General features: G+C 41.8%; 1 protein-coding gene across 1 annotated transcript in view; it reads left to right on the top strand.

The window, feature by feature from the left end:
* ARNT2 (aryl hydrocarbon receptor nuclear translocator 2) overlaps positions 1-16,552 on the top strand; it is a 91,944-nt gene that overhangs the window by 60,036 nt on the left and 15,356 nt on the right. Inside the window, exons 9-12 of the mRNA XM_084213782.1 lie at positions 4,536-4,612; positions 6,585-6,719; positions 7,493-7,567; positions 11,517-11,668. Coding sequence (XP_084069908.1) covers positions 4,536-4,612; positions 6,585-6,719; positions 7,493-7,567; positions 11,517-11,668 — 439 coding nt within the window. The remainder of the gene's footprint in view (positions 1-4,535; positions 4,613-6,584; positions 6,720-7,492; positions 7,568-11,516; positions 11,669-16,552) is intronic.

Below are 16,552 nucleotides of genomic sequence, written 5' to 3'. Positions count from 1 at the left end.
ACAGCTGTTTAAAAATTCAGTGATCAAAAAGATAATTTTCACTTATTTTTCAGCTGCCAAGTGGACACCAGTATAAACTCCAGATCCTTTTCTTTCACAGCATTCAGTGTGGCACGTGCATTATATAGCTGATGTACAATATGAAGTGTACTTTCACAAGCTAAAGAAGTAATATTATCAAATGCCTTTAATCTGTACTTAGTCTTATTTGCTTAGCACTTGGTATTTTCTCTTTCTGTGTTGAATTGCATTGTCTCTGGCCAGTGTTCAGTTTTTTTTAGTCCCACACTGAATAAATCAGTGTTGATACAGAAGCATCAAGAGAAGAACTGCTTTGTGATCATTATTAGTGGGATAGGTTATTTGACAGTGCTTGTGCAGGGAGGAGTCTGTGCAAATCTGGAGTAATTTGAGTACTTCAAACAGGTGAAAATGAGTAAGCTACAGACAGCTGGTGGTGTAATTTAGGGCTGGGTTTGTTGTGTTATGGCTCAGGTCTGTGTTCAACATGAAAACACTGGCACATCCAGCCTGCCTTTGTGGGTTTTCTCACTTGTGTGGAGCAGCAAGGCTCATGTACTGGCAGGCTGTCTGCAGCCCCTTCTTCACTGAGAAAGGGGAGAGGAAACAGAGGCAGCATCCTGCCTCAGCCTCCATTCGGGCTGTGTGTTAATGGTCTCTTCATTTTTCTCCATTGCACCTAAAAAGACAGGTAAGAGTAAGATCAAGTGCAAAACCAGGCATGTGGTACCTACACACTTCCATCCCCATGGGTTATAGGCTGGCCTCAAGAAGTGAGATGTAAACTTGGTGTGGAAGTGAAAGGAAAAAGGAGTCAGATATCTCAGATGGATGTTCCAGCCAGTCATGGTGTATGCTTGGTTAAATGATGGGAGTGTGGGGTTGGGTTATTTTGAATGAGCTGAAAGGACCCCTGGTTTGAGGCTGGCTGAGCAGCAACCCCAGCCTTTGTCCCTCTGTTCCCAGAGAAGCAGCTCAGATGGGACTTGTGATCCTCAGCCTAGACAGTGCTTCAAGTTCATAGCCAGTCATAAAACTGAGAAGTGCTGACCTTCTCAGGGGTTTTTTTTCCTGTTTTCAACTTAAGCAAGATTTTATTTTCTTCTTTTTTTCCCCTCTGTATACCTCATTCCTGGAAGGAAATGAGTCTTCTGTGGTTCCATATGATATTTTCCTAATAGGTTTGTTTTGCTTTCTCTTTATGGCATAAGATTTGGTAGAGAGAGAAGATAAAGTCTGTCAGGATGTTGGTAGTTTTCTGTAAATCAAAGCCAGGATATGCACAAAAGCACATAGTGAAGCAAAGAGACAGATACATGTTTTGAAACTTCAAATAAAGAGTCACAGAATAGTGTTAAATTCAGATAATGTTGAAATCCATTTTTTTTCTCTTTAGTTAAAAAAGAAACATTTCAGTCTTCCAAGTCAGACTTACGGTAACATCTTAACCACAGCATGCCAAGGCTGTTAGGTTATTTTAAAGTTTTGGCCAGAATCTGGACGTTTGTGCAAAGTACTCCCTCTTCCAATACAAAACAAAATAGTTGGTTGAATATTCCTTGCAGTGCTGTCATTTTTAAGGCTTTATTTATTTTTTTAAAGAGTAGTTAATTTAGTTTTTATTGGGATTTTTCACAAGATTTTTATCCTTGGTATGCTATCCACAGCCTTTTTTGTGAAAGCCTTTTTCCATTGTTTTCCATTAGAGATAAAGTCACACAGTGTAGTTCTTTCCCTGGCAAGTAACTATCAGAACTGCATCTAATGAAGACAGTCATTATCAGGGGATTGCTAGTGACCACTGGACACTTAAATTCCATCTTTTTAAAGAATTATAAATAATTTCTTTCTTAGTGCATTGGAATAAAACCATAAATCCACCAGTGCTGTTCTGTGTCTCGCAGAAGATGTGGGGCAGAAGGGTAGAGAAAGCAAGCAGAAAATGAATATACAGAAAGCAGAATGAATATACAGAAAGCAGAATATACTTTTCTGTTGTTAGAGCCAACTGGAAGCTCATTGGGAAAACGAAAAAAGTTCCTTATGTCCACACCAACACATGCTGTTGCCCTGTGGGAAACTGTTTGCTGGTATAGAGGACGCTTGGAAATTTAATATAACCTCTGATGGCACAGCATTCTATTTGTGATGCTCACTTGCAGCTTAGCTGTGCCAGTTATTGATGTGAACTCAGGCAAGCACAGCACTGTATTTATTATTTGAGAGGGGTGTATATTTGGTGTTGAGAAATAAGCCCTCTCCCAGGGTTGCACATAAAGAATGTGAATAACTGAAGGATGTTTATTTTGTTGATGCCCCCTAAAGGTCAGTTCCATGTCTGCTTTCCTCCAAGATCTTACAATATTTTTTAGAGATAATGATGGTACTTGGTGGTGCTAAGGAGCAATATTGCATTGTGTTAAGAGCTGGACAAACTGGTAGAAAGTGCAGTGCACATCTTCATTTATCTGTGCATACTGGAGTGTGTTCAATAGGAAATGTGCAAAAGCAAAAGTAAATCTCATCTACAAATAAAGACAGCCAGAGTTGAATCTTTGAAAATATCAGCAGAAGAATAAAGAAAATAATTTCTCTCTGTGGAATGCTGCCAGTAATAGCACCTACATTGCAGAGAAGCGGAAAATCTTTTTGTCCTCTTTTTTCTCTAGGCACTTTGGGAAGGGGTTGACAATTCCCTGGGTCATGTATTGATTAATTCCAGCCAGATTGATTTTTATTCATAGAGTGTCTTGTGGCATAACCCAACTAAGACATTTTCCATTTTGCTATACAGATCAAATGTAATCCATCTTGGGCAAAAGGGGAAAAAAAGGATGAAAATTAGAACAACAGCCTCCCTTTGTCAACAGAGTGACATCAGTAATAATGTTTCTTAGCTAGGTTTCTTAGCTAGGTTTGGAGGTTGTTTATGTTACTTGGATTTTATTTGAGCAGTAGCAAGCATGGACCAAGTTTCTGAAAAGGAAATCACTCTTGAAAGCTACAGAGAAAAAAAAGATTATGCAAAGTGGAAGCTGTCCAGCTGTATCTTTGCTGTCCTTTGCAATACTCTGTGCCACTGAGGAAATGATTGGAAAAAGCTTTTGAGGTCAGGGGAATATAACGTGTCCTTCTTAAATGAAAAACACCGTTTGAAAGGGATCTTTTGGTTAAGGTTATCCAACTGGAATGCTTAGAGTTATGTCCTTAAAACAGCACTTGTAAGATGAGATAATAATGCTCCTCCTTTGTAAAGTTCCCCTTGATAAAATTCTAGTTATCAGTGGGGGGCTGAAAATAATGTTGTGCACCCCAGTTTGTGAAATTATTTCAGAACAAGTTTCAGTATATTATACAAAAACGTGGGGGTGTTTTCCTTCATACTTGGTGTATTTTATTCTATTGTATAGTTCAGTGAAGACAAAAAATACCTGGAAAATGCTGTTTGGAAGGTGATTGTCAGATAAGATTCAACTGTTTGGATACAAAATAACATCCTGAGGGATCATTCCAGTTCATTCAGCAGCATTTGTAGTCATTTTTCAGAGGTGTCATTTATGAAAGTGGTGTGCTGTCATCCTCTGGACTGTCCAAAGATTGGCTTACACTGGGGATTATAAATTTCAAAAATAAAATTGTTTCAGAAATGGTAGCTGCTTTGCAATTATTTTCGTTAATGCTTTGAAGTGCCTCTTAAATGATTCACTGCCTGTTATGACTGAATTCCTTGAAAATCCTTGTGAAAGAGTTTACAGAACACTTAAAATAGGTCAGTGGTGTCACTCCTGGAGGACGTTTTTTCAAGTGTTTTATACGAACTTGGTATCTCAGTGCTGGAGTTGGGAAATAGCCTTAGCTCAAGGCTTAGCCAGCAAGCAAGTAAACAGTGCTAATCTGAATGTTCCTATTTGTGAAACACTGAGATGGAAAATAGTACACATGTATGTTTTGAAGCTATTCCTGTGTTTATAGTAGTTACTCCTGTTACACAGCTGGAAGGAGCAGTGTTAGCAAAGCATCCACATTTTTTTCAGTCTTTCAACGTAACGACACAGGTTTAGTCCATTATAGAAAAAAGTAAAACCAGCTGTTCAATATGAGGACAGAATTAGTGATTAATTTAGGCTGTGCCTTGTTTTTAAGGCTCATTATAAAATATTATTCACAAAGAAAACCGGACATAGTGTGCCTTCACTGACCACGTGAAGTGACCCCATGGTTCCATAACATGCTGGTGGAGCAGCACTCATGGAAATGTTACTGTCCATCTTGGTGTATAATGGAATTTTAGTATCTGCTGTGGGTAGTGTGTACACATGTGAGGTATGTAGCATTGAGCACAACTGAGAGGCATCATCTGATCTGAACCCAGAAATAATGACTGAATCATAGAGAAGAAAACAAGGTTATTTTTTAAGATTTAGAGCATCTAGGAAAGTACAGAGCAAGGACAGCAGCATCTCTTTTTATCCCAATTTCCTAATTATAACAGTATTTGTTATTGTTTACTCCAGGAATGACAATACCAGAAGAAGATGCTGATGTGGGACAAGGTAGTAAATACTGCCTTGTGGCGATAGGAAGGCTTCAGGTAATTGTCTTTCCGTATACAAACTATTTCTGAAAGCATGATCATCGTTCTGCTGTGGTTGTTAAAGATTTGCACACTGTTTCGCTACTAGACTGTAACTTTTAACATGCTTCCAGTTTATAAAGTGCCTTGGTGTCTGTGCAGTCAGTGACTTGTCTAGAACCTGCCAGCAGAGCAAAATGAAACTGTGATTTTGGTGCTGGATATGTGTGCTTAGTCCAGTGACCGCAGCAGGGATGCTCCTGAAGATGAGTGTGCACAGACCTGCCGTTCTTCAGGGTGTGTAGGGCTGGGGTGTTGGAGGTGGTGAGGAACGTGGCAGTGCAGGTGCTGCAGGTGGTGGGTTAAAGTGACCCCCAGAGCCAGTCAGATGCTCCCTGCCATTCTCCCAGTCATTCACTCTCTGACTAATCAACTACTTGAAAAACTGTGATTGCAGGAGTTATCCTGAACATGGTAAAGGTAAAGCAGTCAAGAGGCACTCCAGAAATCATAGCTTTATTCTCAGCATGTATTTTGTTATGCATTCAGATGAGATGTGAGCTGAAGGAACTGGGAAAATTACATTTCCCTTCCTTTTTGTTGAGAGGGTTGCAGTTGTTGTAGGGCATTTCCTCCTTTGTGCATTGCTGAGCAGAGTTCAGAGCTCTGAGCTAAAGCAGCCATGGTGAATCTCCTTCCCCACAGCAGGGAGGACAGTTTTTATCTTCCTTTTCTGGGATTTCTGCCATGGGTGATCATGTTTGAGCCTCTTGCAGGATCCCCTGTGCTCACTGCCATCTGCTAGGGCGGGATCACTCCTCCTGACAAGGTGGAATGACCCTTGAACAGGGGCCAGACCCATCTTACCTGAGATGAACAGCCTGCAGGTGTTAGCACATCTGCAGAGTGGCTCTCCATGGCCATGGCAGAGCTGCACAAGTACTGCAGGATGGGTTTCAGGTTAATCATGCTTTCATAACCAAGAGTAATATATTCCACTAATGGAAAGAAGGAAGTTATGGGGCTTCATGTGTTACAACTTCCAAAGAAAAAATGATTTCCAAGTAACGTCAAAACATCTGTTACGTTAGAGGAGCCGTTGTGGTATGTGAGGGCAGGCAGGAGGAAGCTCTGTGGTGGGTTAAGTCAGAAAGGAGTCAGGGTGCACAAATTAAAAACTCTTGTTCTCTAACAGCAAGTTGAAGTCTTGCATACAGTTAACTGGCTAATCAGCTCTGAGCTAGCAAAAAAAAAGAGATTTTGCTCATTTTGCATTGCTAGCAGAGATAGCTCTGGAAGTTGTAAAAAAATCAGTTTGTACCTCCAGTGGGAAAGAATGGATATGAAGTGGCCTGATAGCACAGATTTCAGAGTGAAAAATAGAATGGATATGAAGTGGCCTGATAGCACAGATTTCAGACAGAGAGCTGAAAACAGCTCTCTCTAGTGAGATTTGAGAAATATGTAGAGAACTGTGTTTTTCCTTATGAGCAGCCACTTGCTGGTCTGATATCCCCTACTCAGCCTCTAGAGGACTTGGTTCAGGTTCTGTAGGTGTTTCAGGTGAGGTTCACATCACGTGAAGCAGGAGTGTTTAGTCTGAGCAGTTCTGTTGGTTAGATAACAGGTTGGTGTCCTATCCTCAGATGAGTTGACTGCATTGTCCTCTGCAAGTCATTCTTTTTTGGTTGACAGAGAGAGGAGCCATGATGGCTGATGTGCTGCAAAGTGAGATTAATCCAGCTGGACTTTGATCCTCAGTATATCTCCCCTTCCTGGGGACTTCTGGTGTGTTTGTTTCTCTGCTGTGCTGTTAAGCCTCGATAGATGCCGTGGGGTGAGATATTTGCCCTGCAAACTGGACTAAAGCTGTTCTCTCATTTATCTGTGCTGCTGTTTCATTTTACTTCCTTCAGCTGGTAGCAGTCTGCCAGCAGATTCTGCCCTTTAGCTGTGGCTCTGGTGAGTGCTGTGACTCTCTTGGCCCTAGGTGACCAGCTCTCCTGTGTGCATGGACATGAACGGCATGTCGGTCCCTACGGAGTTCCTGTCCCGGCACAACTCCGACGGAGTCATCACCTTTGTGGACCCAAGGTGCATCAGTGTCATTGGCTACCAGCCCCAGGTCTGTGGCCACTGGGAATGTGGGGAATGGGTGGGGCCAATGCAGAAAATGCCATTTGCAAACATGAAGTAGTTGATAATTCGTACATCGGGCACCGAATGCTGTTCGTTTTTCTTTGCTGTCCACGTCTCTGTGTGGGGTATCTGTTTATACCTCTAGATCTGATTAGAATTCTAACAGCAGAGTGCTCTGAACCTTGCACAGCTTTCCAATGAAGACATTTCCGTGATAGAAAGTTAACAGTGCTTGGAGAGAGTTTTAGTCCTGTAGACCTTTGATTCTGCCAATCTCTTGAACAGTAAGCAAACATAATTTACAGCATCTATTTTCCTTTAGGCTACATCTGCTCCTCTGAACAGGAGGCTAGTACAGAACTGAGTAGAATAGTAAATGAACCACAACTCTCCCTCAGATAACTCCCAGCAGTTGCAATTTAAAGGCAAAAGTAGTTCCTTGTTCATTTGTTCATTGATTTTTTTTTATTTTAAATTGCTTTATAATGAGTGTTTTTACAAAAATTAATGCCATAAAATGAGCAGTAGTAGCAGATATCAGTCTTTTCAAGACACCATTTCACAGATAATAGAAAAAAACTTTTGTGTAAAAACGTGGGGCATGATGCCTACAAACCTTGTTTTTGTGGTTCATCCCAGATTAACTGAGTAGTCTCATTAAATGTGATAGATCTTGTGTTTGCAAAAATGACTTGGAGGTCTACATGTGGATTTCTGTTGTAGTTTGGGTTTTCTACAAAGCTTTATGTTTTATTCTAGGATCTTCTGGGGAAAGATATTTTAGAATTCTGCCATCCTGAAGACCAAAGCCATTTGCGAGAGAGCTTCCAACAGGTGCTGTGTCCTCCTCCTTTTGTTCCACACTTTATTATTTTGTTATTATTTTGTCCACAGAGTAGTTTTTATTTCTTCTTATGCAGGAGAAGAAGTGGCAAGATACAAAACAATTTGTTGGTCAGTTATCAATTGGTTAAGCGGCATAATTAATGGTAGGATGGGTTGAGAGTATTTTCAGAAATAAATCTTGTAGTTATATATTTGGTTTTTTGCTGCACAGGGTGAATTGTTTTGGAGATGCCTGTGATCCTCCTGTGTTAAGTGGTAACCAAAATGATTTACCTTCCAAGATAGGCTGTTGTCTTGGAAGTAGTTACATCCCTCTGTGATGTTGGATTGTTTGTAACTGAGTTCTCTGCTAGCATAGATTATTTGCTTTTTCATGTATCTTAATGGAGTTACACCACTTTACATCAACATGTAATATGGCCCTTTTTCTCTGTTAGAAATTGAAATATGCAGGGAAGTAACAAAAAAAAATACAACATACAGGAAGAGTTACTGGTTTGGATTCATTTTGCCATGGGCCACATTTACATCAGCTGAATCAGTGACATTTATTCCATTGCAGAGCTTGCTGTTTCAGCTTGGTCTGGGACCTGCATTAGCAAGGCTTTATCCAAGCTGTCTCCTTACTGCTGGGCTTTTCAGTGCCTTTCCTGCTGCACCAGAACACCCAGCACAGGATGTTTAACCTATTGCTGAGGCCCAGTTGATCTCAGTGGTTCCAGATTTTCTAACAACAGCCAATAGCTCAACCAAGTTGTGTTGATCCATCTTGCGTTGGATGCTGAGATGTATTTTCAGCTGTGAAACGTGGATATGAAGTGACTTCTAAGTAATTTGTATAGCCAACTGTTTGTTTAGGGATGGCATGCACAGACAGAGCCTCTGGGGGAAAAACAACTAAATGCTGTGTCCCTAGAACAGATTGTGAAATGGAGGTTATGGTCTCTGCAGAAGTGTTGGAGATGGTGTAAGATATTCGTCCTCCTGAGCTGTTTCTCACCATCCCCCCTTCAGCAGGGTCTATCAGCCCCATGGCCAAGTGTGCTTCCAGTTCCTTGCACACACTGAGTGCAAACAGCAGCCTTATTAAATCCAAGATGTTGATTCACTGACTGTGAGAGTTCAGTGCTTTAAACTTGTCACCACACCCAGATCTCCTCTGCCCCGGCTTGGCTGGGGATGTGATGCTGCAGGCGTCACCAGGAGTCCGTCACCAGGAGTCAGCTCTTCTCTCCTGCCTGCCCTCCTCCCCACTTTCCTGCTGCCTTCATGCTGGCATTGCTGGGAGGGCTGAGGCCCTAATTCCTTTTGCATGGAATTTCCAGTTTTGGGCTGGTTCAGCTCCCTGAACTGCTGCTGATGGCATCAGCGGCACAGGAGCAGTGAGAACACATATGCTGCTTTTCAGCGGTGCCCAAATGATTGATTCCGCTCATCTGTCCAAGGGACAGTGACAGAGAGCTGCTGGATAATGGCCTGTCGAGCATCCTCTGCAGGGAATCCATGCAGGGATTGCCTGGGTCTCAGCAGGGCTGGCTGATGAACACTGCAGCTAATGACCTGGTCCTCCCCGTGTTCGCTGCCAGGGAGATCAGGCTGTGGCGGGCTGCCAGTGTGTCCCTGAACTCGCTGCTGGGCACTCCCCTGTCACCACTCACTGCTAGGCATGTGCAGAAGGGGTTTGCTGCATCAGGGACCTACATGGTTTGCTTAAGGTCATACAGAAGGACAGCAGGAAAAAATGCAATTAGAAGTGAAAGTTCCTGCTCGCTCAGTCTATGTCCTGTCTATGAAAATTGTGTTGTTTCCTTAGCAGGCAATGCCTTCTTGGGTGTGTTTTTGTTCAGTACAGTAGCAGTGTGATTGGGGCTGTTATTCCCATCCTGCAATAAAAGACTGAAGTAAACAGTTAAGCTTTCCACCAGGTGGTTTTTATTTCTGAAGAATATAAGAAAGTAAAGTTTAATCATTAGCTTTGAAATTTTTTTGTGCTGGTTTGTTTGTGTGCTCTGTCTTAAGACAGTTCAGGATTTTCCCACCAGCAATCTCTCTGCTTTATATATTATTACAGAATTACTGTTTGCTTAATCAGGGTTTCAGGGTAATAGATCATTGCTGTTTATTATTGTTAGTTTGGACTTAGAAATCTCTTAATTAAAAAGGTAACTGTGATTTCAAATAAACTCTTTTTTCTTTTCTTCCTAAAACCTGAAAACTTGACACTTCTTATTTGCTGACAGTATCAGAACCAGGCTGGTGCATAACAGAGGAGGGAGGCAGGGTGGGTTTTGCAATTTTTGGTCAACTGCCAGTATCTATCTCAGAGCTTTATTTCCTTGGAAAGATAAATTCATTCATCAGGGTGGGAAAAATCAGGCCAGAATAAGATAGTCTCAAGGCTAAGACAAACAAATACAGGTTAATATCAAAGGGTCCAGTATACCAGTTAGATACCCAGTAGAAAACCCCGTCAGATTGCACACTCTACACCAGCTCTGTGGTTTCTGCCCTGGGTGTGGTGGTAGAAAATTGCTGATAAAAGAATGTTGCTCAGTGAGCTTAGAAAAACCCTGTAAAAGCATTAAAAAAACCCAGCAAAACCGACCAAAAGTCATTTACTTCAATATGATTTTGAACTTTCCTGGGCTTTGCTGAAGCTTGTTTTGTCTTCTATTTGCATTGTCCTCTATTTGCATTCTTTCCATTTAGTCCCATATCCAGTTGATTAATTTGAAGTGCAACCTCTGAAAAAAGCAGGATTGGAACATTTTTCTTAATCTACTTGCTTGTCAATGAAGACAGAAGGTGAATAGTGGGAGTTCTACTTTTAGAGAATACAGGCTGCAGATAGCTAATAAAAAGTAGATTCCAGATGTTAATGATTAAGAATCCACAAGATGTGGCATTTATTTGCAGTAGACCTTCCCTTTCCTTCCTTGAGGCAACCCTGAGATAGCCTGGTGGAAAAGCTGTAAAATATAAACAGAGATAGGCCAGGTAAGTGCCAGCTGAATGACTTAAAACCATGAAAGTTTTCTTCTGGCTAAACCCCACATTGTTGGCTAACTTGTGAAATGCAGTTGCAGGGCCAATGTGAGAAGATTGCTTTGAATGTACTTTAGTTGGCTGCTTCTTAATCCTCACTTGGTGCCCTACTGTTGACTTGAACAAAACTTCAGTTACCAAACCCAGACATCTAAATTCTTGGTTAAAAACACATCTGCAAGCAAGGAATTAATACTGTTAAAATGGACAGTGGCTTATCAGTGTTCTCTCCATTCAAACACTGGCTCACTCTTTATAGCCAGCAGAAAGTGATTCTTGTTATCAATTTGCCATCCCAGACAGTCTTTGAATATGTTTGGGATGGAGGAGAACCAACCCCCGGTGGTTTCTAGAAAAACAACAAATGAACACCACTGTGTTTAAACATTGTCCTGAATTTTGCTGCTGATTTATCACATATTTTAATTGTATAACTAGGTATCCAAGCAGAAAAGCAATCAACCCCAAAATGGCTTTTCTTGTAAGCTTTTGTTTAGCTGCAGTGATTGGTTTATGGTTTACAGATAAACATTTAAAAGATCCTCAGTTTGGTTTCTGTCAATCTCTCAGTAAGTGTTTCACATTAAAACATTCTTAAAATGTCTGTGTTGGGATAACAGCACAACCTGATGATTGTCCCGAGTCTGTATTCTTTTTCTAAGCAGGCTTGAAATTGGCATTTTACATGACAAAGCATGAGGATTTCATCCTGGAGGAGATAGCTGTAAACATGGATGGGATTTTGCGTGTTCTCTCCAAATTAAAAATTCCTCTGTTGTCCCCGTAGCTTTCTGGAATTCAAGTTTAAAATGCACCAGTTGCTGCTGTTGACTGTTCATTTGCACAGCAGACAGCAATCTCCTGTTATTAACCTTTCCAAATGGCTTTGCAGGTGGTGAAGCTGAAAGGTCAAGTCCTGTCGGTGATGTATCGGTTCCGCACCAAGAACCGGGAGTGGATGCTGATCAGGACCAGCAGCTTCACGTTTCAGAACCCTTATTCTGATGAGATTGAATACATCATCTGCACCAACACTAATGTCAAGTATGTGCTTTTCTGGGTGCTCCCCTCCCTGGGTTTGAAGGAATTGTAACCATTCTTTTTCCCTGTAAAGCGCATCTCAATTTTTTAAGCAGATACTTTTTGTTTCTCTCAAACAGTGCAGGCTGTAACAGGGTTTTGCTGCATCAGGAGATCTCCCAGTGTAGCTGTTTCTCTGTGTCATTATCCTGTGATGCTTCCAGGGCCTGGCTGCACTGGGGGGAAACGTCACTTATCTGTTATGTCATTAGACAAGGCCATTGATCTCAGTCCAGGCTGCCTTGAACTAATGCAGAGCTTCCAGCAGCACTGCAGCTGCTGCCTGATACTGGAGGGAGGTTGGCCTGACTCCTGAGCCAAGAGAAAATTCCATGTCCATGTTCATACCAATCTGTACTTCTGCGCTCTTCTGCTTCAGCTGTGTCTATTTTACGACCTAATGAAGCTGGCAGAATTATTTCCTAGTTGGTTTGATTGGGAAGGATTCCTGATAGTTTAGATTTGATAGAATATCCGCAAATATGGGGGTGATCCAACTCCTTATCTTGAGAGGAAAATGAAATCATCCTGTCTTGGAATTAATATTTTCAAAAATCTTTCATTTGGCCTCCTAGGAGGAGGTCACACTCAGAGTATGGTGGAGGTTGATCTCTGTGGACTGAGCAGAGATGCCTTTGGAGCCTGCTGAGTTCTCAGCCAGTAACTGCAGAACCTAATCTGGCCTTGATTGCTTTATATTGTGAGGTCTTTTTAATAAATGTTTCTTCTTTCCAATATAAACTTAATCTATTCTTAAAACTAACTTTGCTTCTGGTCTGACCAGAGATTTTTTTTGCCAAGTCTTTAGCTGGGAGGAAATTACTGGGTTCAAGCCCTCGGCCTGTTAGAGCATGTATCGGAAATGCTGAACGAGCAGTCTGCTGCTGGAGGTGCCTGCTGAGAGCTCCACTGCAAAACCAAACCCCTGGGGCTTTGGCACTGGAGTTTGCAAGTGCCTCTGGGCACTCCTTGTCTTGTTTCTTTGGCCTTGGCACATACCTGGATTGGCAGGGCTGTGCATTCACGCAGGTGAAACCCAGCATCGCAATTGTTTTCTTCTTTTTGTTTTTCTGCATACCCAAAATGTTGGGCTTTAACTGAATAGTTAAGCTCATTGAAAACAGGCAAATGTGTCTTGAAATCAGACAGCTTGTCTGCACTGTGCATCAAAATAGCTGTTTCCACATTTTTACTGTCCCATAATACTTTTTCAAATAATTTGTATATGCAAAAACAGGCCTGCAAAGTAAAAAACATCTTCTGAGGTTTGTCCCAGGCTGGCTTAATTGTGCTTTGTTCCCAAGAGGCCACAAATGAAAAAGTGGGGCTGGAGGCTTATGTTGTGTTGACTCTGGGAATGCTTTTTCTGAACTGCACTGTACAGTTCAGCTTGGCACCACAGCCCTCCCTGTGATGAATAGGACTGTGCCAGCTCCTGGCTCTGCTTCCATCCCTCTTGCTAGGTTTGAATAACAACCCAGAAATGCTGACCTAATATGGAAGTTGCCTGCTGCTACTTTGACAGGGGATGTTCCCTCTTTCTTGTCATGTTGAAAATGTTCTGAAATGGGCAAGATACAGCCCATTATAATCCTGCTTTTCAATAGTAGAAAGAATGCATTATTCAGACTGGTTTTGGTTTTCCCCTTATTCTCTCCCAGTTCTCAGATTTCCAAAGAGGACTTACTGTAAAGTACAGCAGTTCCTGCCTGTTTCTGGCTTCTTCCCCCCCTCCCCACATTTGGGGTCATGTTTTGACTTCTGATTTCCTAGCTGCCCTGAAGAGTTGTACATCACGGTGTAGCTGGTGATTTCCAGCTGCTCATTGAGCTGCTGCTGGGACTGGGGGTTTGGCACCAGCCCTGCTGTGTGTGGCCATCCTCACGTGTTCCTGGAAGGTGCTCTGGGTCCTGGAAGGTGCTTCCCACGGAGACCAGGCAGGGATGCCTTGCTCTGCCCAGCTGAAGACACAGAGTCAGATCCTATCACTGTGGTAACGTAGGCAGCCCCATAAAAAACGGGCTTGAAGTAGTTAAATTCAGCATGAAATCATAAAGACAATGTAGCCAAAAAAAGTGTGTTTAAATCAGTTTTTAACTGAGGACAGTTTAAAGCCACAGTACATACATCTCTGTGTGTCTGTTAATGGAATAGCTCAACTGGCCAGTGAACAGCATTTTCCCAAAAGACTGTAGAGGGCAGTGATGATTCCAGTTGTGCAGAGATTCATTGATTTTTACTGTTATTTGTTGGTTTGGTTGTTCTGTTTCTTTTTTTAATTTTTTTAATTTTTTCTTTTTGTTTCCTTTTTAAAAATAAAGATGCTCCTTTGGAGCTTCACACAGTGAAATGTCCAAACTTGCTTTTGGTACAGAAGGATAAGGAAATAATTAGGTTCAAATGTTCACTTAGTTCTTTGCAAAAAAAAAAAAAAGAAAAGAAAACTTCTCTCAGTTTCACTTGGGTGTAGTCATCCAAGAGAAACTTCCTGGAGAAATGAAGCATTTAACATTTCACATTTGTGCTGTGTTGGGCTGTGAAGAAGAGTCCCCTGTTTGACCACATCTTCCTGTGCAGTTGGGACTGTTTGATTTCCAAAAAGAAAAAAATAATTGTTATCAGTATTTATTTATTATACAGACAGAGCAGTGTTTGAATCAAATAATGTTGTGGTGACAGGTTATATAAAGATCTTATATGTGTGTGTGTATAGAGATATAGATATGTTTATACATCAAAATAAAAGAGATGTATTTTTGTGGCCTGCGTGGAATATCTGATGTTTCATTTTTGGAAGCCACAAGTCCTGTGCTGCACTGTGTGAATTTATGAGTCCTGTGGTTGCCCTGAGTCTTGAGATTTGTTGTGTTGGAGTGAGCTGGCCCAGGTTGCTGCTGGCAGCAGCCTGCTGGATGAATCAGCCTGTGGGAGAGATGCTTTCTGCTCTGGCTTCTCCTTGGCCAAAATACTGAAGAGATCAGCTATGCTGATAAAATTGCAGTTGGTGGTAGTGGTGGCAATGACTTTCTCGTGCTCTTGTGTCATCTGTGGTCTGTCTGACACTGCTGTTAGACAGACCCTTTCCCAGGGCTGAGTTGAAGCTCTAGGCTGAAAGAGGGAAATACTGAGAATTTCTGAAAGAGGATTTTACAACCACAGCCCTCTGCTTTTGTCCAAACCAGACACAGGAAACACGTGTGCCTGTATTACATAAAAATAGCTTGGTAGGGATGCAGGATTGTTGTTTCTCTCCCACCAAAGAGCCTGTTAATTTTAAAGTTGAAATCTTTTTTGTTTACTCTGATGCCTGGAAAGGGAACCAGTAACTTCAATTTTCATAGAGAGAGGTTAACATCCTCTCGAATGTCAAGAGAGCTTCCACACTGTCTTCCTTTTTCCTCCATGTGTATGTACTAAAGTAACTTTGAAGTAACTATCAAAGCCTTCAGATTTGCTGAGCCATTCTTGTCCAAGCCAAGGGCTTTCCCAGTTTCATACTGAACCTGTGGGTCAGTACAGACAGAATCCACTGTTGACCCAGTCAATGCCTCACTTGCTATGTTGGGCAAATTGTAGAGCCAAGAAATTAATTCATTTACTCCTTGAACCCCTGAAACTGAAAGTGAAACCAAGGACAATTTTTGGCTTCAAAGTTAGAGGGCAGCTTCGAGTTTTGCCCAGACTGATGATAATGCCTTGTTCTGTTTCATTTTTGCTGTCCAGCAGTGGGTGACTGAAGGGACCTGCCTGTGTTGGCTGTCAGAGGGGCTGGTGGGATGGCAGCGTCTGAAGCAGCCACAGCAGCAGCACTGAGCTCTCCCTGGTCAGCTGCTGCGTGAATTGCTGTGCATTTCTTCCAGGTTTCCAGCACCATTTAAACTATTTATGCAGTAGCAGCCAACAACAACAGAAGATGCTACCCTGGCTTTGCATTTCAATCTTAATTAAGTGCAGCATAGCTTGCACAGGGTTCAGTAAAGGTACACACAACTATTTGGTTTTTATAGGAAATGGATTTTGGGAGGTTGTTCCCAAAGTTCAGTGCTGTTAGCACAATGTGGTGTTTATATTGTAGTGCAGCTTAATGAGTATTAGAGATGAAAGATAGAGAGGGGAGAAGGAGCACTAAGTTAGAGAAGTGCCTACAAAACAAATAACGAGTGAGTGTGCTGTTTGGTTTGGCTCATTTGTATGTATATGGCTGAATCAAGAAAACATTCTTTATAAGGAACAGAGGAGAGCCTAATGTGCTGTTTATTGACACATGCACCGAGTCAGTGGTAATAAAAACAAATGGAAGAGTGTAATTAGCTCTCACGTTAACGACGGGGTTTAATGGGTGTTTATTGTCCACGGGGTGGTTTTTAGAAACTTCCCCATAGATTCCCCACGATTCAATTGCCTCCCGTAGTTCTGTTGGAAAAGTTTGCATTTTCTGCTTGTGAACAAAGAATGCCTTTGCATTCCAGGGGTAATTTTTAGGAATTTTCTGTTTGCTGAAATAATAGGGAAAATCCGTGGCTCTCGAATGGCTTGGAGGACTGCCCTTTTCTGCATGTTACTGCTAGGACAAAAGTCATTCCCTGGATTATGTTCTCACACTGCAAGGCTTGCAGAAGGCTTTTGGCCACTTACTCTGACCTGCTGTTTGTTGCAGGACACAGATTTTTGCCATGGAGCATAAAAACTGACCAAAGTGTCTCCTGGAAAAGCTTCAAGGGATAGCAAAATGTGTTGCTTACTTCAGTAGCTTGTTTGAGGGATTCCTCATGTTTCCACCAGTTTGTGTCTAATTTGTCATTTGATTTGTCTGCAAGTTTGTCTCTCAGTCCCTTGGCATTTGAATCT

Source organism: Fringilla coelebs (assembly GCF_963513975.1).
Source record: "Fringilla coelebs genome assembly, chromosome: 12".
In the NCBI taxonomy this organism is placed as follows: Eukaryota; Metazoa; Chordata; class Aves; order Passeriformes; family Fringillidae; genus Fringilla; species Fringilla coelebs.
Note: the sequence above shows the minus strand (reverse complement) of the source record. Positions and strands in the feature narration are given on the sequence as shown.